We start from the raw sequence: 27,986 nt of genomic DNA, 5'->3' as shown, positions 1-27,986 counted from the left end.
AAATATTTCCAAAATCAGCATTTTTTCCCCACTTACTAGTGCTCCACTGCTGAGGAGAATCATGAAGACAATGAAAGTCTCAAACCAGTTGTGCTCAACTATGCTATAACAGGTTTTCCTTAGATTCCACCAGATTTTTCCTTTGCCATCCTCTATACTTACTTGACAGCATGGAAATTTCTGCACACAACCTGCATTAAGTTAAGAGAAGTTAGAGTATAAAGCAAAATTATTTCAAAGCTAATAATTACTCTATCATCAACATTTTATTATCTTTTACTTATTTTATAATAACTTTTAAAATGTAACATTGGAATCCCCTTTTATAAGATGCTGATTGTCTGAATTTAGATAATAAGTAATTTGAAGTGAAAGTAGATAAAATGCTAGAAACAATGACGAACAAACACTGTCCACAATATTTGGCCCTGCTGACCTATGACCATTCTGTTTGTTGATGGACATTTTCTCACAGAAATAGTTTTTCTAGATTCCAAGGTTCATTTCAAGTTACTGAAAAGCATTTTCAGAATAGAAAAATTAGCAAAGTTCCATAATGTCTAGAGGGGACAGCGAAACTACTCAAAATCTTGTTTTCACATCTGATTTCCAGCATTCTGGACTAGGAGTATTTTCTTTCAGTTGTTGAGGTCATGAAGGTCTACCAGATTTGACAGTCTCAAAAAGATAATTATGTCTAACAGAACTACCATGTTTTTAATGTATCTCTTAAGTCAAAACTTGTACAACCTTCTGTAAAACAGGCTTCTGGTTCAAGAGATTCTTCAGGTTCAATCTCTGCTTGCTCACCCTCTCCAGGAGGAGCAATATCAACCGTACTGCCTTCAGATGAGCTGGATGCATTTAGTTTCTGAAAGTAAAGTTCCACAGAACAATTTTTTCTCATTAGAGACATATTTGGTAAAAATGACAATGAATCAAATCATGCCAGTCTCTAACTTTTGAAGAAGAATATTAGACTTATACGTATAGATACGCATTAACATAAGTAAAAGTATAGCATTAAAAATGTCTATTGCATTGTTTTGATTCCCAAGTTATCTTCTCAAAGGAAGCAGTTATATACAATTTGGCTACTAACCTGATCCATACAGAAGAGTTTTGAAATGAAGCCTCAGTAGTATTAAAAACTGGTCAACTTGCATATACCACACTCTTGAGTTCCTCGATTTATTTACTGTGCTGATTTACAAAAGGTGATCAAAGCAGCAGAACACGCCACATATATCTTCATGCCCACTACCAGAGATGTTTTCTCCCACCGTATACTATATCTTAATTTAAAAAACGTTAATTTAATGGCAGCTCTTCTGAAAACACATATTGCAAGCTCTTCCTAAATTTCTACTTTGAATTCCAATCTTCTGCATATTAAGAGAACACCTGAGGATCTTTCCAACCTGAATTACTCTATCATTTTACTGCTTTCGTATACAGTCAAAAGCTATAATCCTTAGTGAGGTAAACTGCTCTTAGATCTGAAAATAGAAAGATTGGAACTTGTTTAAGTTGTCGATACTCCTTGCCTTCTTAATTGCTTTCATCCAGCATACATTCTTGTTTATTCTGAAATAGGTCTTCTAGAAAGACAGCAATAGTAAAGAAAAACTGGCAGTGAAATATGTTTTTAGACCATGCAATTCCTAGGAGCTCAGAGAAGTACCAGAATGCACTTGTAAAATAATGTAAATATACTTAAATACTTAAATAATGTAAATTGAATAGGCCTACATAATGGGCATTTGGTCATTGATTAGGATATGATTTCAGCTAAGCAGATCTGACCATGCCGTTTAGCCTACTTGAGAGTGTTTATTGAGATTTTTTGAGGGAACGATTAATACCAATTATCTGCCACACTTAGTTTTTAATATAGTGATTTTTTGGTCGTATAAGAAGGTATTTAATCAGTGTTCAGGTGATTAAAGGAGATATTTCCCTCTCTTCTCTCTTTCAGAGAAAAAATAATCTCTTTCCTCAAAATACTGATTCAAATTAAAGCTAGTTAATTAATTCTTCAATTAAAACAGTGATCCTTAAGAAAAAAGTGTTTGGAGATAAGGACTTCTTTCTACAGGAAATCAAGCAAATGGAACATTTGTCTTTATATAGTCTGCTAAGCTATTGCTTCCTCATGTTCAATTCTAATATAAGATGAAGATTTTTTTAAAAAATCAAGTTTGGTGATAGATAATTTCAGAGTTAAGTTGCGAGCATCAGCCCTTCATAGGCATACACAGCTGTGGTGTATTGACAGTAACTGCTGCTTTAGTAACCCTCAGGTTACAAGGTCTGCTTGCACTCTGACCAAAAATAAAGGATTTGTCGCATAATAAAAAAGATTTCTGACAACCACACCAAATTATTTTTAAAAACATTATATTCCTTTTTAAATATGACAATCTGATGTACATTTAAAACCATGATGGCAAATGTGAAAATATTTGGATAAATAAAATGAGATTTGGATATTTCCAGTGCTTAATTTTTGCTTAGTGAACATGAGGGTATCATGCTGCCCTTTTCATACTGCACTACCAGTTATCATTCCAAAATTCTTATGTGTAAAATAACTATAGCATCTAAACTGAATAATTTCAGTACTGGTCATGTAGATCAATATGCCTGAAACAAAATACTGTGTACTACTTACATAGTGAATGTATTTAAAAGTCTAGTGGCTGTACACTTACAGACCAAAATGCACATTCCTGGACATCATGCACTAGCAGCACACCAGGTGTATTATCCACACACAAGGTCCTCTTTTAAAAAGTAAATAAAATTTCTAAGGTCATTCTTGTACTCTTTATCATTGTAATACTATAAAATAAAATCTGAATCCTGTCACTGAAATTGAAGTCCTCTTCATTAAATGAAAACTGAATATTATGAAAACAATAATCTGACACATTTAAGTTAGGAAAATTAAAACCAATTTATGGCCTAATCCATTATCATTTAAATCAATGACTAAATTAATAGTAGCAGAGAAAGGTTCATAGTTAGCATAAAGTATTAATGTAGATGATGGCGAATTGATAGGCAGAGTCAACTCATTAACTGTTTCTCCCAATTCAAGCTCTGTTGCAGATAGTCCTGTCAGCATAGTTGTGAAAAGCAAATGTCAGAAATACAGTCAGGAAAAACAAAACTTACGATTCTTATAGTAAGCTCTTCATTATTTTTCAAGTCGCAAACAATTGCAAAATTAAAAAAAAGAAAATCCCATGAAGTTAATAAAACTCCTATTCTTTGCTCCAAGACTCTAACTTAGGAAAGAACCACTGTATTTTAAGTAAGTAAGGAGTTTTTAGTGTTCTGTTTTCTTCTAGCGATAAAACTAATAAAATAAAGGATATACCAGACACATGGTGATTACACGACCTTCTTTTCACCATAATCAGCCTCTAGCACACACCATGCCCTGTAAATACTTTTTTCTACCCCCAGGGATCCGGTATTTTCCTCTAAAGGACACTTTTCAAGGCATTTGTTTATGATGCAGCATTCTCAAGGCCTGAATCAGCAAAACAACATGCTTGACTAGAGCAGAAGCCTGAGCAATACTGTGGAAATCACAAAACCAAACAAAACTCCAAAAAAGGAATATCTTAATGAGATTATAGTATTCTGAAAAGGGTCTTTTAAATATTGCTGTATAGAATATAACAGATATAGCAATGCCAACAACCCAAATACTTGGTTAACATACAGATGATCAGTCTCTGTGCATCTCTTGATTTCAACAGCTTAAGTCATTAAAACAGGCTTTGACCAACAGCATGTTAATGCGCCCATTTACAATAAAATGCATTCACTTAGGGCCCAGTCTTGCTCTTATTTGATTTTATTCCAGACTTTAATAAGAGCAAGAGCAGGCTACTAAAATTCTAAGCTTTACAAATTGCTTCATGATTCGAGTGACAGTAAAATAAAAAGATTCAGCCATTACAAATTGCCATTAGTAATTCAGCCATGTGGTTTTACCTTTGAATCTTAAAATGTGCACTGTAATTGAGGGACAAAATAACATAACAGGTTCACTGATTCCAAAGTGACTCCAAACTGACTTCGTATCTCAAATCTTACGATATTTGACTTTTATATAACATTACGAAAACCACTTAAAAAACCCTCTATCCCTAGACCATATTTTGATATTTGATTTGCTTTAAGCATATCTTGGTTTACAATTTAATCAGTTAAATTTGAGACTTTTCACACTATACAGAAAAATGAATTTATTTGGCCATCTACTGGCCAATTTATACTACATTATAATCTAGATAGATCATAATACCCTAAACCAATGTTACAGATGGAACTACATGGCTGCCCTGGAAAGCCAGTGAAACTCTGTCTGAATGTAACTGCTTTGAATCTGGCTGCAGGATTGAAATCTCAGCCCCAACAAAAATCTGAGGCAAGGGCATGCAGAGATAATTTGACTTCCATAGCTTTGTGTGTCTTCAATTCTTGTGTAATATTTGCTATCCCTGCTCCTGAAGGCTCTGCCAGTGGGGCTGCATTAACATTTGCCTCTAATGAAAAAGAATAGGGTAAATATATATGCAGTTTTATAAAAATAACATTGACTTCTCCATGGTCATTCTAATTTACTAAAGTCAGTCACAGATCTCATGATCGTGAGATGATACGATGTACATCCCAAAATACAAATATTTATGAAGGAGTTTAATTTCACACCATCACTTTTGTTCGATGAAATTTAAGAAAAGAATATTTGTAAAATATGTCCCCTCTTAGAGGATTTTTTTAGGAGGGTGTATTCACTAAGTATAACTTTGGCAATTATGAAATGTTTTTTTGCTCTCCTTGCAGTTTTATAAAACTCAAGATGCCCAAATAAATACAAATGTGGTTTGTAGCACCTTGAAGATTTGCATTACAGTGCATTGCAGATTTGAAAGTATAACAGTTTAATGTTTTTAGGCAAGTACCTGCAGTGGTTTAAATACTCCCCATTACAAAATTGAAGAGTGACAGTAATCATTAAGTAAATCACATAGCACATTTCATTAAATATATTCATTCATAAGGGCTGAATCAAAAAGGGTTGTTTTTATATTTTAAAAACTATGCATGCTCCCTTTTTCTTTGGCCTCTTGAACATTCCAGTACTTTTATGATCCATACTCCAAAACCTGTAGAGCATGCAGTTATTGCCAAAGGCTTTACTAAAATTTCTAGAAAACTCATGAGCAGAGTTAAATGTATGTTGGGGTTGCCAGTCCCGCCTGACCATGCTGTGATGTGAGTCCCGCGACTCAGCAGAGCAGCTGTGCATGTTTCTACTGTCTTGCAATGGATAGGGAAGGAACATAGCTGAGTAGCATGCAGGCCAGTCAAAATCCATTTAAAAGTGATTATATATATATATGCATATATATGTATAACTTGCTTAGGTAACCTGTGTAAAAGTGGTGACACGTTGCTCTACCTGGTTAAAAAGCACCAGAGCTGCATTCTTGATTTGCTCCAGCTTGGTTTTACCCCTGTGAGAAGTAAGAATGGCAGGCAGTGAAGTTCACAACACAGGATCTCTAGTTTTCTTATTTTTGGAATCTCTAATTCAAACATGGCTTTAGCACAATTAAAACATAGTTATTAAATATTGTATGATCAGTTGGAAAAAGGGGAAACATGTACCACCTGAATTGCTCAACAAACCTTTCTGCAAAACCGCTGTTAGTTTATTTTAGATAATCAAGAAATGCACGAACTAGAACTAATTATCCACCCTCTGAAAGTGTGGTTCACAGAAAAAAATACAATGAATTCCAGAATTTATATAGTGCTTAATGCATTTTAATTCAAGATTTATTTTTTTTGGTTTAACATTATAGTCTTCTTTTAATTCACTCTCTGAATCCCTTTTACTTGCAAAAGTGAATACATGCCATAAAATACTCAGAAGTTGTTTTTCTTCTTGGTCCTGCTTCATCCTCTGCTAATAGCAGTAAAACTTACAGATGGCAATAAAAGTAAACAGTTCTCCGTAAGTTCAGCTCATAATTAAATATGCCGGGGTATCTTACTGTGTAAGGCTCTATTGTAGGTTTGGTATGCTGTGCATCTTTCTCTGTAATTCTGTTTCTAATTCAGTTTCTCTCTAGGCATTTCAAAAGAAGAAGGCTGGATTAGTATCTGGAGAGCAGTCCATCAACACAGCTAGGACAGTCTGTGATTTGTTAAAGATATAGTCCCTGAATTGGTCAGTTGAAGCAAATGAGAATTCAGTTTTTATGGCATTTTTAAGGAAATGTTGTCAGAAATATTCCTGTGACTTGATCAATTGTCAACCTTTGAAATCAGCTTTCTGTGACTGAAGGACATCTTTAATGACATTTTTCCATATTGCAGTCCAAAACTTTATTCCTAAATTGTGGTACAAACTGCAATAAATAGGAGTCTAATGTTTACGAAGATCACAGAATCATAGAATGGTTAAGGCTGGAAGGGACCTCTGGAGATTATCTAATCCAGTCTCCTGCTCCAGCAGGGACACCTAGAGCACATGACACAGGGTGGCATCCAGGCGGGTTTGGAAGATCTCCAGAGAAGGAGAGTCCACAACCTCTCTGGGCAGCCTGTTCCAGGGCTCTGTCACCTTCACAGTAAAGTAGTTCTTCCTCATATGGAGATTAAACTTCCTATGTTTCAATTTACACCCATCACCCCTCATCCTGTCACCAGCCACCACATTAACATAGTCCCTTCATTCCACGGATTAGCTGTCATATGCAATGCAAATTCATTACAAATTATGCAAAAAAAAGACTTTTGGGAAGGCTTGCAAACTTTTAAAAAGCTACAAGATCTCTATCAAAAGTGTCTTGGGAAAATCAAATGTTATTTGGAAGCCAAGATACAGAAAGGCTAAAGTACAGCATTGGATCAGATGTGAAAAAGGTAGAGAATCTGGAAAGCACAACCTCCATTTTGCACATGCCATTCCACTGCTTGCCCCAGGTAGCTCCGGCCTGACTCAGTCCTTTACAAAGACTGTCAAGTGAAAATGGGGATTTATGATCTGAGGCCAAGAGAAACTTATTCTCCAAATCTGAGTTTACAGAATAAAATACTTTTGTAATACTGCTAATAGCACTCAGCTTCCAGCATACATTCTGGCAAATTGGAGAGTGTACTTCTTTATTAACTGCCAAATTAATTGTGGGTTGTTGCTATGAATGAGGAAAAAACAACAACCACAAAAAAGACCTACAAAACAAAATCGGTGTCTAGAGGTATTTTGTACTGTAATGTATCTGGTAATAAAAATAGGAAAGATTATTTTTCCCAAATCAGCAGCAGTCATAATTTCTAATTTAGTTATTTGCTTTTGGTATATTCCTCTCCCTGCCTTCTAGCATGATCTGCTGCAGGAGACAAAGTTACTTCAACTGCTGCAGTTAAACTGCTGCTGGCAGTCAGTGAGACACAAGAAAAAATGCTTAATCTTTTTTTCTCTAGATTTAGTTTCCCACATCTCTGTTCGTTTTTGTTTGTGTGCGTGCGAGTGTTTTTTTTTAAGTTCTTATTAAAGGAGATATTTCCTGAGGGTGTTCTGAGTGCTTAGTCCTGTCACATTTGAGTGAAAAAAAAAGTTCTGCACCATCCCTTACCAGACCTTCCCCTATCAGGAATGCTGTCTTGATCATATCCATTTCATCATATCCAAATTATGATATACTCTGCTATACAGGTTATGTAAAGAGTGGGCTGAAATATCCTTTATCATCCTTAAAAGGAAATCAGAAAGCAGCAGAGTATTCAACAAGACTATTGACTAGATAGGAGAATGTTAAGAATTGTCACAAATTCCTGTCACTTATTAGAGTATCTGTTCATGGATTACCAAAGCTGTTGCATTTTTATACATACAATAAAAAAGTACTTCATCTTTTCTGTAAAAGACATGCAGGAGGAATGAACAGAAACCAAAATGAATATGGAATTCACAGTTTTCCTGGCACTGGTATGAAATTTCTTCCTTACGAGCTACCATTTAGAGTATGCACGAATATGTCAAACAGTTTTCATAGACAGATTTCATAGAAATCTTAGATGAATCCTATCCCCAATTCAAATTATTTCCACAAGCTCTCAATATATATACTCGCCACTCTGGCCAGTTGCCTTTATTCACCTGAAACTTTCAGATTTCTCTACCTGAAAATATATTGAGACATCTAAAGTTTGTAACACAGGCAAAATGCCATTTGATTTTTTTGGTCCTGAAACTTCAGGGTGGCCTTAGAAGAAAAAACATGATGCTTGAGCCAAGCGAAGGTGGGAATTAATAGAGTAATTGATTGTAAAAGTCATGTGGGACATCAGTTTGTCATTTAGGACTCAGCTTTTAGGGTGCTCTAGCGTCATCTTTTCAGAAGCAGAGTAGTTTCTGCTTAGGAATTTGTTGTCTCCTTGGCTGTACTGATAAAACTGTAAATTGAGTCAATCTGTCATAAAACAAAGAAAGATACAAAAAAGTACCTATGCAAGTATATTATTTAATTTTTATTACTTCATTAATGTGCCTTATAGAAGTACAAGCACAGTAAAGACCGTCAGGGTCAGGAGCCCGGTGTGGATGGGAAATTGTCCATCCAGCTCTGCTGCTGAGCCCAGCATGTCATGTAACCACACATTCAGCATCCACCTATCTTGTAAGTCTAACTCCCTAATGCATATTGCACACTAAAAAAAAAAAAAGAACAAAAACATACTGAGAAAATTTTTAGTCATATGATTTCATATGATGGAGCCACAAAGACACATTCATCACTATTTAACAAAAGTTTCCACAAAAAAAGAAGTTTAGCGTGAAGATGCATTTAAAAGAAGGAACAACATTATGTATGGAAAGACTCATCTAAAATTGCTAAAGGTTCACTGGAAACACAACTCATTAGATCAGATGACATGACAAAAGAATTAGCTCTGAGACCCAGCATCACTCTAAAAGCTTAGCCTTTTCATACTATTGGATCCAGGAAAGCATACTATACCATCTTGTAAACTCCGCATTTTTTATATTCTTAAATTGCCATGGGTATACTGCCTTTGTACTGAAAATATTTATATCTGAGCAACTCAGTAAGATAGAATAGAATATTCTGCTGTTAATTTTACAAATGTTATTCAGAGTAACCTTCTTTACAATCATAAATAAGCCCATACACTATTTTCTGCTTAGACAAAACATACTATGATTAATTGGATTATGGCTATCAATAAATCATATCTGATACATTTTGGTATTAGAGAACAATACAGCAGTGTTGGAAAATATGGCAGCTATAAAGCTATGATATAGTTATGAATGTAGGGCTTCTTTGTATCAGGGCTTTCTTTATAGAAAACAAACTCATTTCTATTAATAAGTCATCGCACTACCACAGCATGTTATGTAATTCAAGGTACTTTTATCCAAGCTTGTTGTTGTTCTTAAACCTCATATTTTCTTGATTTCTAATGGAATTGAAAATAATCATCTTCTGCTAATATATTTATGAATTTGCAAGTGCACTTCACCATAACTGTAATATACAAAGTTTTCCTCAAATATCATTATCATCTGTGTGTGCTCATTTCTGGTGTGTGAGCCACAGATTTTGGCTTCTTTTTTAGACCAACCTTTGGCTCTTCTTACAGTAACAGTAGCATAAGGCGTTCAAATAAACTGTTTCCAGTGCTTCCAGTGCGTGAACATGCACTGCAAGATGGAGATTCTCTGCTCTCCTGTGTAACTTCTTGAGGTACTGCTTTACTGTGATGTTGGTACCTAGATTATTTCAAGTGATCTGTAGCCCCTGGACCCCAAATCTGCATGAATGTGGTTCACAGCACTTTCTAGATAATGCAAAATACATCATTGATTCATGATGTGTTGTTCATTTTTTAGAACTACCCTAAATATAAAAAACCCTATTTTATTTATATTTGATTATATAAGAAAAGCTATATACTCTTAGCCTTCTGCAACACTCTGTTTACGTAAATTTTGATCGTGTCCTAAATACTACGGAAAGGATATTTTTGCAATGTGTGCCAGTCCTAAAATCTCATACACTATGAAAAAAATGCTAATAAGCAGAATATAGACCTGTGAAATCTAAGGAGATGTACTGTATTATCACGTAGGGTAAACTGTCATACAATTTTCTTGAATTATACTTATAAAAATAATGGAATATAAAATTATAGGATATTTACATTAGGACACTTACATACAGTTTTTTAAAGAATGCTAAAAGTAAAATGAACAAATACGTAAATACATGGCTGCAATATAAGGTGTAAAGGTTAAGGCATAAAAAAGCCCTACCTCTTTGCTTTCTTCCATGTCAGATTCACTGCTAAATTCTTCAGTGTTCAGGTTTTCAAAATCTGATTCTCCAACAGCAATGGGCACTGTCACCGTGAGGCCTGGGTTGTTTATGAACGACATGTAATCACTTTCATCGATCGCATATTTTTCCACACTGCTGCCCGTGCCCACACCACTGGTGGTTCCATTCCCATCCCTAAGACAATTAAGATCTTTGCTGATTTCAACTACGGTGTGATTGGAAATGCAGCTGTCTTTCTTGTTGTTCAGCTCTTCAAGTGCTTTGATTTCTTCTAAGGCTTTCTGCTTTCTAACAAAGGCTTTTTGGATGAATTCCTGTATTTTTCTTTTCACATAGTCTATGCCCTTCTGAATCCTTCCTACCGCAATCTGGAGATTGTTCATTTCATTATCGTCATCAGTAGCAGCAAGGTTGTCTGAACTAAAGGAGCTCAGCAACAAGGCCAAAAACAGGTTCAGTACCTAAAAGATGAGAGAATATAGCTATAGAGTAAATGCATACATATATGAAGTGAGTATTTTTATAAGATACTCTCAAATTAGAATTGCACACATTATTTGAAAAAAGTCACTAATTTTAGACAACTTTGTAGCACAAAAATTAAATTACAAAGGCTGTCCATGCTGATTTTGATCAGTATTCATTCAGAGGATGAAAGCAGACAAGCTGATACCTAAGTCATTTAACTCTTTGATCTTTTCTTGAAGCAGCATATTTTTAGACTCTATTAAAAATGGTACAAAATTTTAGATAGCTAGATAGAACCTCCATCAGGGTTCAAGAGACTCCTGTCTAAAACTCCTAGGGAAATCACTTGGAATTTAAGTAGAATTACATAAATTGTGAAGATCAGCAGCAAAAAGAAACTTAAAAACTAAGTGAAAAGTGAAAATGTAAATGCTGCATTCCAGTTGTAATCCTGATTTCTAAAAAGTTCTTATCTCACCGGTTCAATATATATAATTATATAACATATATAATTTTTTCCTTAAGATAGGAGGCTCTCCATAAGCTGATACATAAGTGTTATTATTTCAAGAGTAGTTTAGCTGATATTTGGATTTAAACAGCGACTCTAATTTAGCTGTAACATTCCCGTAACAAGGTATTTCATGTGACAGTTTAGCATATTCCTAAATATCTGGACCCATAATGAGAGTACTTCAGTGTACAGAAACGAGTGAGAAAGGCAAGATGGGAACACAGATATTTTCTTCTTCCAAACAGAAGCATGAGAAACCTTCTCATTGCCTACCTATAAATCATTATGTCTATTTTCAAATCAGAATTAATATTCAAAGACATTCTTCACATACCACTAAGTTGCCAATCACCATAACCAGCATGAAAACTATAAGGCACATGGTTTGGCCTGCAACCTCCATGCAGTCCCACATGGTCTCTATCCATTCCCCACACAGCACTCGGAACACAATCAAGAAGGAGTGGAAGAAGTCGTGCATGTGCCAGCGTGGGAGCACACAGTCACTGGAGATCTTGCAGACACATTCCTTGTAGCTCTTGCCAAACAGCTGCATCCCAACCACAGCAAAAATGAAGACAATGATGGCCAGCACCAGGGTCAAATTCCCCAGAGCCCCTACTGAGTTGCCAATAATCTTAATCAGCATATTTAGAGTCGGCCAAGATTTTGCCAACTTGAAAACGCGAAGCTGCAAAACAAAAATGCAGAAAAATCACGAGCATTAGTTCTGCTGGAGTTCTGAATGTATCTTGTGTCATTCTTTAAGAACAACTCTGTTTTGCAATAGCTTTTATGATGCTAATAATGCACACTTTCTTTGGCTGTTGCCCGTCTTCATTATAAATGAACTTGAGTCCACTTATCCGAGAGACCATACAGCAGACTATTTTTCTTGCTATTCCTCATATGTGTATTTTAAGCCAAACACCCAGGGCTGTTTATACCTATGGTAATTATACTTATGAGGGTTTTACAGGGGCCTCTATTTAGTGATGCCTTCAGTGTATTGTACTGAAAACTAAATTGTTCATTTTACTTATCAGAAGTCAATTAATGAACATTTAAATATCAACATTAAGTATTGTGTTTATAAAAATGTGCTACAAACTAAGTCTCATATGAAGAGCTACCGAATCTCTTGCGAGTGTCAGTTTATTCTAGTAACTTGAAGAGAAGTGTGCTCTTGATAAACAAAACTAATCAAAAAGAAACTAGGTCCAGCTGGATTTAGCAGAGCATACGTGTCTCTGTGGATTAATTTGTTCTTCATTATGAAGAGTATATTTTTAATGGAAGGCAGAGAACATGGAATTTGCTATTTGCCTGAACTGTGGTAATCAACATTTCATCTTAATGATGAACACAGAGAGGAATATATATTTTATTTGAATTTGGTAATTTACCGCATTTGTTCTTGATAATTTTAAATATCCCCTTACAGATGTTTGCACAATTCCTCCAGAAATAGAGAACTCTGTACTCTTTTCATCACTTTTACTACTTCCTCTATGATGACTTTGCTCTACATTTCCCTCAGCACCACCCTAACTCTCACAGGCTTACTCAGAAAATGATTTATAAAGAAATAATTTGCTGTTGATATAGTGATGCTTTTTCAAAACATAAAAATTGACTTGAAAATAATACTGAGTAACCAAATTACGGTGTGTGAACTTGGGTACGATGGCAACTGGCATGGTAATGTGGTAAATATTAGCATTATGGACTTTGAAATCAGGACTCTACATACTTATAAATTACCGTATTTGGAATACTATTTGATACTGAAAAACATTTCATTAGAAATTCAGTGATACTTAAGAGATCTCATTCTAAAATCAGATTTTTATGACTCAGTTATATCTAATGTAATTACTAAATGTTTATTCTCAGTACCCATTAAAATAAATGCTGTAAACTGGGATGATACATAGAAACATTACAGGGAACAGAAGTAATGTTCATAAGATAAAGACTTTAAAAAGTGTATGATTCTACGTGCTGTTGGCAATATATATATACATTCTACTCATAGGCAGGTTTGATGTGTCTTGATAAAATCTGCATAGCTCATATTTATAAAATTCTCCAAAGATAGAAGTTAGTCTTTTGCTAGCAAATGGTGGGATAGGCTATCAGTATAATTTGGTATCAAGGGATCGCAGTTATGACTGGTACTTGTGACTTCCAAATAGGAAATATATGAAAAAATAGTGTGAGCCATATACGCAATACATCTCTGCAATAGCAGCAGTTATTAGGTATGTCAGCGCAATTTTGGCAATGATATATTGCATGCAAATATTTAATTATCAAGGTATTTACCAATCTGAATGACCGAAGAACTGATAAACCTTCAACGTTTGCAAGACCAAGCTCCATTAAACTGAGACTAACGATAATACCATCAAAAATATTCCAGCCTTCTTGGAAGTAATAATAAGGGTCCATGGCAATTATCTTTAGTACCATTTCTGCTGTGAATATACCAGTGAACACCTAAAGCAAAAGGTAATTCGTTAGTTGAATTGCTTTGAGGAACATATGTGAGCAAATCTATTTTGAGTTGTTTCTTGTTACATGTACCTGTTACTATATGAACCATCTGATTGTTATCTCTAAATAACATCTACATATTTCTATACGCAGAAACATAGTAATTAAAAGCAAATTGCTAAATCAATACAGACACAGGAGGGCAGAGGTTTAATAAAGCTCTGCTAAGCCATTCACCAGTCAGCAGCTCAGCTCTGCTTCATAATATGACAAAAAGTCTTATCATCTACTATCCATCCAGCAGCTGATGTGATTTGATCTGGTGTTTTCAGTCCAGTTCCTAGAGGATAATCCCACTAAAGCAAAACAAGACTTGACAGTAATTTGCATCCTTGCTCACAGTCTAAGCTGAAATGTTAGTACAGACTCTCTCTCTAACTGGGCTGTTCAGGTCAGAATTGAAGTGTCTGGTTGGAACAGGCAGGGGAAGTTGGAGCTCCTTGCACTAGGCTTTTAGTGAAAATACAGAGAGGCTTCAATCCTTAAATGCAGCACAGCTACGATTCTTCATGACAGCAATTTCCATCTGATGGTGATAATATTCGTTAAAATATATCAAATATTAAATGATGGATACTCCTTCATTTCTGAGTCCATGAGTTCACCCAACATCACACCTGCAGTGAGCAGTGGTTTGCGCAGCATAATTAAAAGCTGCCTGGAGCATAATGCAAAAATCACTAAAAACATATGAATGATCTGCAGAATCCTCCAAGGATATTGTAGGCAATCCAGATATCTGATAACAAAAACTGATGTGTTCTGCCATTGCCATGTTCAGAAGCCAGCTTGTTCTCAGTCCTCCTACAGCGAGTTTTATCAAAGCAGAGCTGACCTTTCACAGCACTATCTAACTAGACTTCTGATTAGCTTTAAATACAAATGTAGTAGGAAGTAGATATAATGGGACAATAGTCAACATTGTCAACGTGTAAATACCAACCTTTTAAAAAGTGAATTTTTGAGAAATTAGGAATGTAGTGAGAAACATTACACCATTATATTGGGATATGAAAGGTGCTAGCACATAATTAGAGGGATGTGATAGGTATTGCTGTGTGGTAAAGATATTTCAACAAATAATATCTTTCTTGACAGAACTGTAAAAATATTGGACAAAATAATTAAAAATAATGAAAAACATTACATTTTAAAATATTACCACCCCAAAATAACATGTGCTGTCCACAAACTAATTTTTCCTGAGCTTAATTGTATCTCCAAAAACAGTACGTGGTAGCAGAAGTAAATTCCATCTTTGCTATAATTACTGAGAAGTTTTGAATGCTGAATAAACTTTAGTATTTTGGAAGTGAATCATTGTGTTTTAGAACTATTTATTCCTTCTAATTAAAATGCTGCACAAAAGCACAGTCATATTTGTCATATTTAATTTATCCTCAAACACACCATGATGTCACAAGCAGAGAGTAAATTAATATAGTCTGGATGCACACTACCAAATTAAGGTTAATAGATTAATGCTGTGAAGAAGAGGGAATTTAATTGAAAACAGCAGGAGTAGTATTCACTGCATGTATATTGGTCTAAATAAGGATACTGGATTGTTACAAAGGATAATTTTAAATATGATTGTTGTTAGCTGAAAGAAAGAAAGAAAAGACAGAGAGGAGGGAGGGAGGAAGAGGGAGGGAGGAAGAGGGAGGGAGGGAGGAAAAGGGCGCAATAGAGGGAGGGAGGGAGGGAGGAAGGAAGGAAGGAAGGAAGGAAAAAAAAGAGTTAAGGCAGGAGCAAAAAAATGTTGGAAGTGAGATTGTTCTAATATTAGTATTACTGACGACATATTAAAATACAATAGTCTAGAATCTGTGATGAATATAAGAATATGCCTGTGATTAAATATTTGTCCAGGAGAAAGGAAACTCTAAATCAACAAGAGCACTATGCACACCAGGATACTACTTCTACTGTAGTTCTATTTTAAAGGGTTATAGAAGGATGTATTTGTGATATGTCTAAGCTAAGGAAAATGTTTAAACTCTTCAAAACGTAATCTGACAGAGAGACTGAGAAATCTATTACTCCTTAGTTTAAATAGTAGCTGACTTTTCAACGCTAATCTTTCTGAGTGATTAGCTCAGAGCACTTGGTTGGTTTTTGTTTTCAGGACTGTATACTGGTGAATCAGTCCACTCCTGTCATGTGTGAACTATCTTAGTAATGTGAGCTGGCAAAGAATAAAAACTTGGATGACACCTCTTCTGAAACGAACACTTATAAGGTTGAGTCCTTTGCTTCCTGAGCAACAGAAACAAGTAGAGTGAATCAGATAGTAACATTTATGTGGATTTTCTTGATATCTGCTCAGAAAAGGAAATATAGATAGATACATCCCTGGATCAGCTTAACATTGGAGGTGGCATCATTGGTAAACTAATAAATACTAGGTGCTTCTGATTACAGAGTAAAAAATAATTGTCTAGTTTAATAAGTATTTTTCAGTTACCTAAAGTGGTAGGTTCTTACAAGAAATAGCTTTTTGTGGAAATGTGCTTTCATATAATATAACTGAAAAAAAATTTGAAGAGGAAATTCTGGCAGCTGATTATTTCCTCAATTTCTTATATTAAGAAAAGTATTTTCTATGATGGTATATCAGTACCATAGTAAAAATTAGATAACCTTTAGTAAAGATAAAACCTAAGACAAAACTGAAGAAATGTGACAATCAAGTGATGAATGCCCTTCCAAACGTATTCAATTACTTCATTATAGCAGTTAAGCTAGAATCATGAAAGTTACAGGCCAATCCTGGCTCCAGTAAAAATCACTCTATCCACAAAAATCATACATACAGTTTCTAAACAGAATGAAAAACAATCTTCAATGAATTTAAAACAAATGCAATGTATTTACACGTATTTTCTTGTAGAAATGGTTACTCTTAAACCAAGTACTACGTGACAAACAACTCACCAGGTTGCCCACAGAAAGGACACTGCTAAACTGCTCGGTCATTGGGTAGTGCTCCATGGCCATGAACAAGGTGTTCAGAACAATGCAAATAGTAATAGCAAGGTCAACGAAGGGGTCCATCACAACTAGATTGACCACGTGCTTTACTTTCAACCATGGACTCCAGCAGTCCCAGATTAAGAAAGTGTTTGCAAATCTGTACCAGCATGGTGGACATTTCTGCCTGGATTCTTCAAGCTCTGTAAAAAAATAGGGGGTGAAAAAAAAAAGGCAAATAATTTTCCAATTATAGTTTTTGGAAGTTTTTGTTTAAAATACGTACAAATAATAAAACATTCAAATAAACAGTGCATGGTAAAGTGAGATTTGCCTCACTAAGTTTAGCTATCTGAAAGTTAAGATGCTTCACATTTGGATAGTGAAAGTTAGCATGACTCCACCATCAGTATGCACATTTGAATTTGCATAAGCTTCATAAAATATTAAATTTTATTGTCTATGTAACATGCATATGTTTTGATATGAGCTATAAAAAGTATTGCATTTGCTGTTAACTACTAGTATATCACACTAGATAAGTGACTTTCATGCATACATAACATTCTTTATTTGAATCAATACTTTGTAGTGTAGATAGAGCACATGTTCACATTTTGAAGAGGATCATTTGACCTTGCTTGAAAATGTCTTATGTATTTGCATTACATCTATGAACAGAGAAACAGAACAACTTTATTAGACTGCTTTCTCAATTAGAATATTTTCTCTTCCATTTCAAAATGGTCAGAGGTACAAAAGAACTTGTAAGGAGTTATAATAACAAGGATGAAGGGCCAGTGTATGATCCTATCTACTTGCTAGGGTGTTTGAGAACAGCCAGAAAGATGACAGATATTTGCCTAAGTGAAAATTATTTCAATTACAAAATAGATAAGATAAACGACCCACTTCTAAGGAAGTTCACGCATAATGATGTCAACACAAATCTGAAATTATTTTACAGTTTTCAGGTATCTCTAAGGCTTCCATCATCATAGCATGCATGGCTGTTTTTGCCAAAACAGCAAACATGCTGTTTTACAGTTTTTGCTAATAAGAATTACCATGATAAGGATTATTGACATAATGCTCAACCCTGAATCTTGAGGACAAGTGAGTTGATTTTTGTCTCCAATATTGTCCCATACAGATGGAATTATACAAAGTTGAAGGTCAATTGCCACAGCTCTCAAAGTCGTCAACATACTCAAGCTTTCTCATTACATCAAGGTGCAGAATTCCTGGCACAAAAGGGTAAGTAGAGAAAGTTTTCTATAACCTTTAAAAACATGATGATAGTTCTTCCTGAAGAATATGGATTGGGTGGAGTAATTATTTTTGAATAATTCTGTGGAATAACATTTCTGAAAACATAATCCAGTGATCACATCCAGTGAATCTTTTAAACATATGAAAATATATAAATGGTGCATTTATGAAGTGTGAGTTTACTCAGTTTGCTCTAAATCAACGGAACACTTAATTCTAATAATGTATGTTTCTCGTTTTCAGTAAGTATAGTTTTTCACTGCTTGTAAAACCTGTTCAGTAATACCTAAGGGAGTGAGCACGGGAGGATTACAGTTGGTTGTGCCTTTTAGAACTTTTTCATTCCAATCTCCTGTTGTCTCTCTCTGGATTTTAAGTGTAAGGGAAAAGACTTTTAGGACCTTGCTACCTCTACCAATAAGTTACAGTTCCTCTGTACATTATTTTATTTTTTTCTATTGGTATATTTTAGGAAGAAGATACCTGTCTTCTCTGTTTTGGGCCCTATCCCTTCATTAGCTAGAATTATTTTGATTCCCATACTCTTTTTGGGCCACTCTTCAGAGCAGAATTTTGGAAAGTATCTTTGAAACTGAATTTTTAAGCACACAGAATGTGCTATCTGGTTTTAGAAAAGCTTGAAAGCCTATTGTAAGGCTTTTGTAAAGCCTTTCAAAAGCCTCTGAAGCTTTTGAAAGCCTTCAGAGATTTCACATATCCAGTTTTACATTTACAATGGAAATTATTTAAATAATTTCACTTTACATGTATTTATCAGAAATTTAATGAACTGTTTTTCAGATAAAATGCATCAATTACCTTCCATTGTGTTTGTAAGTATACTGGCTATACTCATTGCTCTTTGTCTTGCAGCAGAATCTTCCAGCATTTCCATGGAAATTTGATAAGAACTCAGTCTTCTTTTTCTTATTTCAGTTTCTGTAGTGGTGCCCTGTAAATGAAATACTCAAGAATTAAGCCATCATGTTAAATGACTGATTAACAATATTTACTGTGTAAGCATGTAGTAACAGTCAAAATGGGGTTTGAATAGCATATTAGACTTTCCTTACACACTCCAGCTTTCTGTTCCCATAGGAGTTTGTTTGATCTTTATCTTAGTGGAAATTTTGTATGGTATTTCAGGCAGCCAACTGAGACACACGCTACCAAAGCAATGTGGGGCCAAAGGTGGTGTTCTTTTAAATGTTTAAGAGTGAAAAATATGTTACTAGGTATCTTTGTAAAAGTTATTACCCTTTCAAGAATAAATGATCAAAGTTGAAACCTGTTACCTTAAGTTCCTGCAGCTAGCCATGATATGTAATTGAAGTGTTAATACTGAAAGAGCCATCCCTTAAGAAAGTGACTCTAACACAAGAAATATGCATATAACTCTAGGAATTAATTATATCAGGAATCAGTTATGCTATGCAGTATAACACTGCATTCCTAACCTGATGAGCATTTTTGAAAATTTTTAAACCTTTTTTATAAAATTCATAAAAAAAGAATGAAATAAAAGTAGACCCAATTTAGTATTTGATCTACCTAATTCTCACCCATCACAATTCTGATACAGAACTTGTGATATATTCTTGCAATGAGCATGTAAGACATTTTATATTTTCCTCTCTGTTTTGCATAGCTTCTAATTATCTCTTCAAAGCAAAATTATCCAACTCTGTTTTAAATATGCTAAATATGCACTTTGGTGTCCTTACAGTTGCTTTGCTTTTCCTCTGGAATATGGCCAAGTGATCTAAACACAGGAGGGGAACTAATTTATTCCTAAATCTTGGTTCCTGCTCTATCACTGATTTTGTCATTTATAAAAATCACTGATGCTTTTTTCATTATGCTTTCTCCATCCAGAAAGATAATAACGATATTTGAAAAAGTCATAAGGGATTTCAAGATTAGCTTAGTGTGAAGATGAAAAGTCCCTTACAAGCAGTTACTAGAACTATATCTTTAGAGAAGACTCTTTACTTAAATGGCTGAATCTTTTTGAAATGAACGTATGTCTTAAATACAACTTTACAACTAATACAAGTTTATTTGCATAAACTACAAGGTAATCTGAGTTTCTGGTCTGAAGATCCATATCAAGATAGGAAAATAAAGAATAGCAGTAAAGAATCCTCAATAGTTTTTCATAATGAAAATAGCTTTTCAGGTTAAAAACTGGTATTATATCCACATAAGAAGCATAGTGAATCCGTATTAAATATTATCATGTCGGTAAGGCGTGCTTTTGAAGGAACATCTTAGCTTACAGAAGTCTGCAACTGTCACTGAAACATAACATATTTGCAAAGGTACATAGAAACTGCATGTGATTTTCTCATGAAAATTAACAGCAAAAAAAATCTTTGGCTCAATTCATTAAGGCATATTTCCTTTAACTATCACGGGAGCAGTAATTGGGTCCTACTTCATTTTCCAGGTGTTTTTCTCTATGTGTTTCTACTACATCATATCCTTAGTTATTTATCAAATATCTGCCTGTGTTGAGGCAAAACTATGTATATAGCTGAAGGCAATGCATATAGGAGAATATAATACTTGAGGCTCAGTCATGGGAATTTGAGAACATTTTTTTTCCCTCATGTTCCTGTGTTTGTTCTGTTTAAAAGCTTTTGCAAGTTATTGAAGTTATTTCTTAATTCTTTAATAAATCAAAAGGTATGCAGATGTGAGCAGGATGAAAAATTCCTGAACCAGATTTTAAAAATTACTGATTAACTTTTAATTACCTCTGGCAGAAGCTGTCCAGTAGGTGAAGTTAGAGTTGAAGGTCCTCCAACTAAAGAAACGACCCCATTGCAATCCACAGTGCTGTGCATCTTCCCGTTAACTGGAAGGCCTGGAGCCATTCTGGATGACATACTAGCTTGGCTGATGTTACTGTTGCGCCGTTCTCCGTGTCGATTTGGCACAAAGAGGGAATCTCTTCTGCTCTCGTTGTCTTCCAGCGTGCTGTGCTCATCATCAGCAAAGTCATTTTCCGATCCTATATCCCTTGCACGTCCTCTGAAACTGAAAATGCTTGTTTTGCTGTTGCGCCTTGGTGAGAACAGGGAACCACGAATGCTTAGCAAAGACTGCAAGAATTTTTTTTAATAATAAAGAATAAAACAAGCAAAAAAAATAGCATTAGTACTGAAGATGTAAAATTATGCAAAGCCTTGGTTTTTTTTTGTAAGATAGTTATTATGCTGAGAGGAAGGATAGTTACTTTTTTTTCTAAGCAGCAGCAGTCTGCCTATCAACACTAGCCCATACTAAATTCTCTCTCATATAATGCAGTAGGACTAAGGAAGAGGCGTGCAGGAGACGTGAGGTTGAGTAGGTTAGAGCAAAGATTGTCAGTGGAGTTGGTATGGACCCCCAGGGTGCTGGAGAGAAGAGCTCGCAACAACACTGTTGTGATTTTGCCAATATTCTTCTATTCCTTCTCTCGTTAGAGGACAGACCTGAAAATCTTTTTAGTTTTCTTCCTTTCTTCATACTTTGGAGACCCAGGGATGCCAACTCATTAGGCTCACTGCTCTCTCGTTATGTTTGCTAGAGACCAAAGTTGTGTTAGGGTTGGTATTCGATTCAGCCGAACTAAATTCATGCAAAGACCTTATCTGTACTCTTCACAAGAGGCTCAGCAGCGCAGGAACAACATAGCCCCTACTCTAAAGCTAGAAGACAGGGACAGCAGCTTTGGGAGGCTCTCGAGGAGCACCGGGAACATGCCTGGTAGCAGTCCCGAGCACGGCACTTGTGCCGCAGCAGCCTGCGCACATCCCACAAGGTGCCACTTGGCCATCGGGCAGCTCAAAGCAAGCGCTCACCAGAAACGCAGTTACCTAAAGATACCCACTTACAAATGAGAAAAATAAATCAGTGGTTGTTGGTTATTCATCTGTTAATTACAGCAGAAGCTGCTTAATGGAATCTTCTTCTCCCTTGCTACATATTTTATTTACAGCATTCATGAATAAATAAAATGAGTACTAATTGTGGAAAAAAGGAACACTGCATTAAGCTTTCTCCAACCCTGTCTTTGTACAAATCTTTGTATCTTTGTACCTTAGGAACCTGATTTCAGATGTTTCTTCACTAGTTTTTCAGGTGGAAAGTCTTACATGGGGTAACAGTGTTTTTTTTTCTCAAAGCAATGTGAAAGCGAAAGCTTCATTAAAATACATAAAAGTCTATGTAAATACTTTGAGAACCGAACCATCTGAATATATGAATATATCAATCCATATATATCCATACCATCTATACATACATATCTGTACTTATATACATATATGTATGTATAGACACACACATACACACACACAAGTGTGTGCTGTCCATTTTAAAGGCTGGCAAGTGTTTCCTATTATGAGATGTAGTCTGCTGTTCTTACAGCTATACCAAGTTTTAATAATTTGGGCTGAAATTTTCTATGTCAGCTGTGAGCCTCAGGCTGAGTTCCTTGAAGAATATAAGCCAAATGGTTCTGATAACCTATTTACGTAAACTAGGCTGGGAAAAAGTGCTGTTCTGCTAATGCTCAGAAATAACTTTTTCTTGAAGAACCTCTAATATCTATACAGCATGACGCTGATACCTGACAGAACAGTAACCCAATTAATGTGTCTTTTGCTATTTGTAAATGCACTTGGCCAACCTGCAGTCCTTTAAAAATCACAGGCTTACTAGGTTTCAGCTGACTACCACTGCTACCCTTGTGTTTCCATGGCTGCTATGTTTTGTGCGTTATCCAATTCTCCCAGTATGTATTATCATGCTCTGAACACAGCTAAATGGATCAGGCCCCTTAGGGATTTAGGAAGGATAATGCCTATTTTGAAAGTCTCTGCTGGTTTTAGACAAAATATGTAAGCCGAAATGGCTGCAGTTCTAACACATGGAGAGTCTTCATACTCCTTTTTCTGCTTTCCCTTTAATCCTACATCAACTATTACACAAATAACCACGTTTAATATAAACATAATGTATTCTTTAATCAGACTCTTCATTGGATGTATATAAGTAGCATCATTAAAATAAGAACTAACAATGGAGAAGTGTATTATTTACTACTTAAAGCACAGGAGTCATGATCAGAAATTCCTTTCTGCTCCGAGTTTGTAAATTACTCTTCCTTAGCGTGGACAAGTCACTCCGTGTCCTAACTTATGCAGTAGGGATATTTATTATGTATATGTAACTCAACTGTGCAGTTTAAAATGAGATCTTTAGCAGCAACACCTTTGTATCAGCCTGACTCAAAGCCCGTCACAAATAATGAAGATTTTTTGAGAAGCTTTGGCCCCAAACTAAGAAGATCTTTTATTAAAACAGAAATACTCTTTTACCGAAAGGATTTTGATAGATTTAATCATTGTTTGTTAACTATTTATTTCCTATCCAGAGATTAAGCTGCCTATTCTTCTTCATTATGGTAAGCATGATTTCACTTCCACAGAAATGCAAATGTGTCTTCATCAGACCAGGCATCATCCCTTATATTTACTTGGCTAACTAGTTGCTGTTACTAACCTGACCTCCCCTCAATGTATATATTTCCAATAAAACTAATATTTTTATCAGTCTGTATGCTGATCATAATTTATTATGATTTAATATTCGAGAATACTGTACCTGGTGGGGAGATGTGAATCTTTTCTCATATGTTAGTCGACTTCCTTCTGTGGAGAAGCGAAAACTTTTCCTTCTTATACTGTCTTCTGATTCCGACTTGGGAAATTTATCAATATCTCCTTTGTCCTCTGCTTCAGACAGTTCCTTCTGTCTTCTTTTCTTCCTTCTGTTTCTCCTTTCTTTAGCACTCTTTGAGCTCAATTTTGATGCCTCTGAGGAGCTTTCTAAGAGTTCTCCCAGTCCCCCTACACCACTGAAATCTCTTGATGCAACTGATGCTGCTGCCACTGCTGCTGTTGCCTGTCATGTTACAAAACATCGTATTCTTAGTATGCCAAATAACAAACAATTTTATAGGCTTCTATTGATGGTGTTTTATTATCACTGCTTGTTAGAATCATTTCAGTGGGCAAATGCACACAAATAAACTTAATATAAGCAACTGAGATATATAGCTCCCCACTGTTTACTAGCATAAGCTACTTGAAGCCTAACTTTAACAGTATAGAATCATCACCATTCCTTAAAGCCTCACTGCACAAGACACTGTTCTAAAATTAAGACAGCAAATTTTATTTTTGATTGTTTTTTGTTTGTTTTCATTTTCCATATATTTCAGACCTGCTTCCCCATTTTCTCTTAAGAAAGCCCAGCACTATTTTCCAGCTGAATTCTACTGATTCTTTTTGACTTTTTATAGAAAGAATTCATAACTAATTTGCGATATGTAAGTTAACATATCGTAATGCAGCCAGCAGCCTACAGGTAATTTAATTTGGTGAATGGCCTTTCTTCACTCTCTTCATGTGAGGACAGCCACTTTTCTTCTCCCTTCACTGGCAGAGGCATGCCCCACTCTTTTCATCTCAAAGGAAAATTCCACAGTTGGTAATCAAGCTTGTAATTCCTTCATGCTAGTAAAATTCTCTCTCACAATCACGAGATCTTGATTTTAACACGGATTTTCTCATGATCATTTGAATTTTCTTTTATTTTAAAAAGATGATGACTTGCCATGGCCTTTATACAACTCCCTTTATAGTTTCTTTCTGTTCTCTCTTTGCATCTCATTGTGGATCAACTTCTCTGTCCACATATGCGATCACAAAAGCACAGTTTCTGCTGTAGCCTCAAAATGTCTTTTAGTTTAATTAACAGTGGTTTAATGACTTTCAGGGATAAAAATACCAGATTGTGCAGAAATATATATTTCTTTGCTGATATTTAACTTTCTTTTATTATTTGCATTTCACAGGATTTTGCTTTTCCTTACTGATTTGGGAGTGATAAGGATTAATCACTAAAACAGAGTCATGCTAATTAGATTTCACAGGTCATGCATAAAGCTTTTTTTTCAAGATCAGATGAAGAGTTTCCTTTTCTATTATTACTTCCTTTATAGAATCATCCTTATTTAGTGAAACTAGCAGTAAAAACTATTAAAAATATAGTTTGATAGGAGATTCTAATTTGTTAGCATTTTATAAACATCATCCTGCTAAAACTCATTATACATGAAAATCAATAGAAAATGAGTGCAAAAATCAGCAGGAAGTCCAACCACAGAGCTGAATTACAATGTATAACACTTTGTCATATATTCTAGTCTCAGGTAAGGAAAGCTCATGCAGAAGTATCCATTAACATCCCATTTTCACATATAACTAAAATAATATTCTTTCTTCAAAGAAAACAGACTGCTTTTAAAGCAGTCTTTGAAGTAGCACCTTTGTTATAAATATTGTTCTTCTATTCAAAGGATATATAAATGTCTGATTACCCTCAGTGGGCATGATTTAGGATTATACTTAAATATCTGTTGGATAGGACCCTGTGAGAACACTTTAGCATTGATTACTGTCCTGCACTTTATGTTCTGAATATTGGAGAGGAACTAATAAACACAGCAAACCTGGAAATTCTCACTCAGACCATAAACCAGAAGTAACAGCACTAGACTGTAACCAAAAACCATTATGAGCTATGAGTACTTATAGGCAGATTTCTAGGACAATATTATCACAAATATATTACAGCCTTTAGGTGAACTTAGTAACATGTATTTCTGTATCATTAACTTTCTTTCCTTGTCATTGGGTTAAAGGTACTTATGTGCTGGCTTGCATTAGATATTACTGCATGGTAAAGCAGACTTTTTTTTTTGTAGTTCATCACATGCTGTTTCATAAAATGTTATTACCCTTGCTGTAAGAGTAAGGCTATTCAGAAAATACAATTTCCATCATTACCTGTGCTTCTTCTTGTTGTTTTTTCAGTTGCTCCAACATTTGTTGAAATTCTGCTTCTTTCTGCTCTGCTTCTTCCATAGTTGCTTGATTCTGTTCTTCATAGGCCATGGCAACCACAGCCAGGATCAAGTTGATCAAATAGAAAGAACCCAGAAAAATCACCAGAACAAAAAATATCATGTATGTTTTTCCAGCAGCACGTAGAGTCTAGGGAGAAGAAAACATTATCTATGTAAATTCAGCCACTTATCTTTGTTACTGCAGCGACATAATGCCTTGGTGTTAGCTTAACATTTCTGCTCATGTACAAATAAGCCTGTTTGTTTAATTTTGTGTGTCACCTAGAGTTTACCTTTTACTTCACAAAACTTTCTTACCAGCTGGTAAAGGTTCTCCCAAAAGTCCTGAGTCATTAGCCGAAAGAGTGACAAAAAAGCCCAACTGAAGGTGTCAAAACTTGTGTAGCCATAGTTGGGGTTTCTACCAGCTTTCACACATATATATCCTTCTGGGCACTGCCTGTGGGAGAACCAAATAGGATGCATTTATTCACAACATTTATATTCCATGAAAACAATCCGTGTTATATTTTGGGATAATATGCTTTTTTTTTTTCCCCCACAGGAAATGCATGAATTAAAATTAGATTCATTCCTATAAAAAGTCTATGAAACAAACTAATCTCAGAGTAAATGAAAAATATCCTTTTTACTAGTTGGAAGGAGCTGAATATTTAAATTCTCCTAAATAGAATTCAGCATTCAAATTAATAATTTCCTAGCAAATATAATTGCTTAAATAGAGTTAAGGTTGTAGACAGCTAAAACAACATTATTAGCTAAATGTAATTATACTGTTAGGGATCTTCCACACCATGCTGATTTTTCTTTTCAAATGAGGTTCTTCACTGTAGCCAGTTAGGCATCAAGAGTTCAAGTAACAGCTCTTGGCTATACCAGTTTGACACACATAGATGGCAGAGGTTCCAGTAATGAAAAAGAATTAGTCTTGAACTGAGAGATTCAGCCTTGAACTATGCAGTCACTACTGTGCCTTCTTAATATTTTACATATTCTTATCCTCAGTTCTCACCTTAGCTTTCATGTTACTTTCTTCAATCAGTACATCTCATGAACAGACCTTACAGGAGTTCTTATTTTTATCATTAACACTCGCACCACTTCCCAAACAAGGAGGAACAAATGCTGTTAATGAGTATTTCGGTTAGCCAGAGATTAAAATATTTTGACTTAGGTAAGAAATAATTATTTAGCCGCAAATCCCTATGAGCTCTGCAACATTTCTAAGTATGGAATTGCAACTGCTATAGAGAGTTTTCTTCTTTTTCCTTTTTGTTTTCTATAAAACACAACAGAGGATTTTTGAAAGAGTCTTACCCTGCATCAGAGCTGTTACCACAAAGTAGGGCATCTCTTTGTCCTTCCAAAATGTAAAAATGAGCTGTTCAGAAAGCATTAGAAATATATGTGAATATACCAAATGATTCTTATTATAAAGTACTACAAAATAAAATGAAAATAAAGCTCAGTAGATACAAAATTGCTAGCTCCTGATCACTTTGTGCGTTACTTAGGAATTCTTCTGCTATTGTACTACTCATTTATTGAACATATTTGACCACTGTGACTATAAGCCATCCAATATAAACCAGAAAAACAAGTTCTGCATTTTTTTTGTTCACAAACAGTTACGTACTATAGCCACAAATTGATTAATAATACTTATATCAGTTATTCTTACTTTCATCCTCAATGTAGTCCTTCCAGTTAAATGTGCTCACTGTTGTATTCACAAATGTACCATTTTCATCAATTGTGCTATTAAGGTAGGAAATAATGTTTATTTCAAAAGAAGAATTGTCCGGAGGCCACTGCA

At 35.1% G+C, this 27,986-nt stretch overlaps 1 protein-coding gene across 1 annotated transcript in view; it reads right to left on the bottom strand.

Annotated features, from left to right (window-relative positions):
• Positions 1-27,986, bottom strand: part of LOC104573939 (sodium channel protein type 2 subunit alpha) — a 63,153-nt gene that overhangs the window by 18,027 nt on the left and 17,140 nt on the right. The window contains exons 9-21 of the mRNA XM_088519493.1: positions 27,852-27,986; positions 27,488-27,551; positions 26,468-26,609; positions 26,091-26,297; positions 23,842-24,141; positions 20,946-21,293; positions 19,006-19,138; positions 16,879-17,117; positions 13,711-13,884; positions 11,717-12,073; positions 10,376-10,861; positions 751-871; positions 37-191 (exon numbers count right to left, since the gene is read on the bottom strand). The exon at positions 27,852-27,986 is cut by the window's right edge and continues 138 nt beyond it. Coding sequence (XP_088375619.1) covers positions 37-191; positions 751-871; positions 10,376-10,861; positions 11,717-12,073; positions 13,711-13,884; positions 16,879-17,117; positions 19,006-19,138; positions 20,946-21,293; positions 23,842-24,141; positions 26,091-26,297; positions 26,468-26,609; positions 27,488-27,551; positions 27,852-27,986 — 2,861 coding nt within the window. The remainder of the gene's footprint in view (positions 1-36; positions 192-750; positions 872-10,375; positions 10,862-11,716; positions 12,074-13,710; positions 13,885-16,878; positions 17,118-19,005; positions 19,139-20,945; positions 21,294-23,841; positions 24,142-26,090; positions 26,298-26,467; positions 26,610-27,487; positions 27,552-27,851) is intronic.

The sequence above is a fragment of the Tinamus guttatus genome, unplaced genomic scaffold (assembly GCF_059628265.1).
Source record: "Tinamus guttatus ecotype Peru unplaced genomic scaffold, ASM5962826v1 Tinamus_guttatus_pri_ptg000060l, whole genome shotgun sequence".
NCBI lineage: Eukaryota > Metazoa > Chordata > Aves > Tinamiformes > Tinamidae > Tinamus > Tinamus guttatus.
Note: the sequence above shows the minus strand (reverse complement) of the source record. Positions and strands in the feature narration are given on the sequence as shown.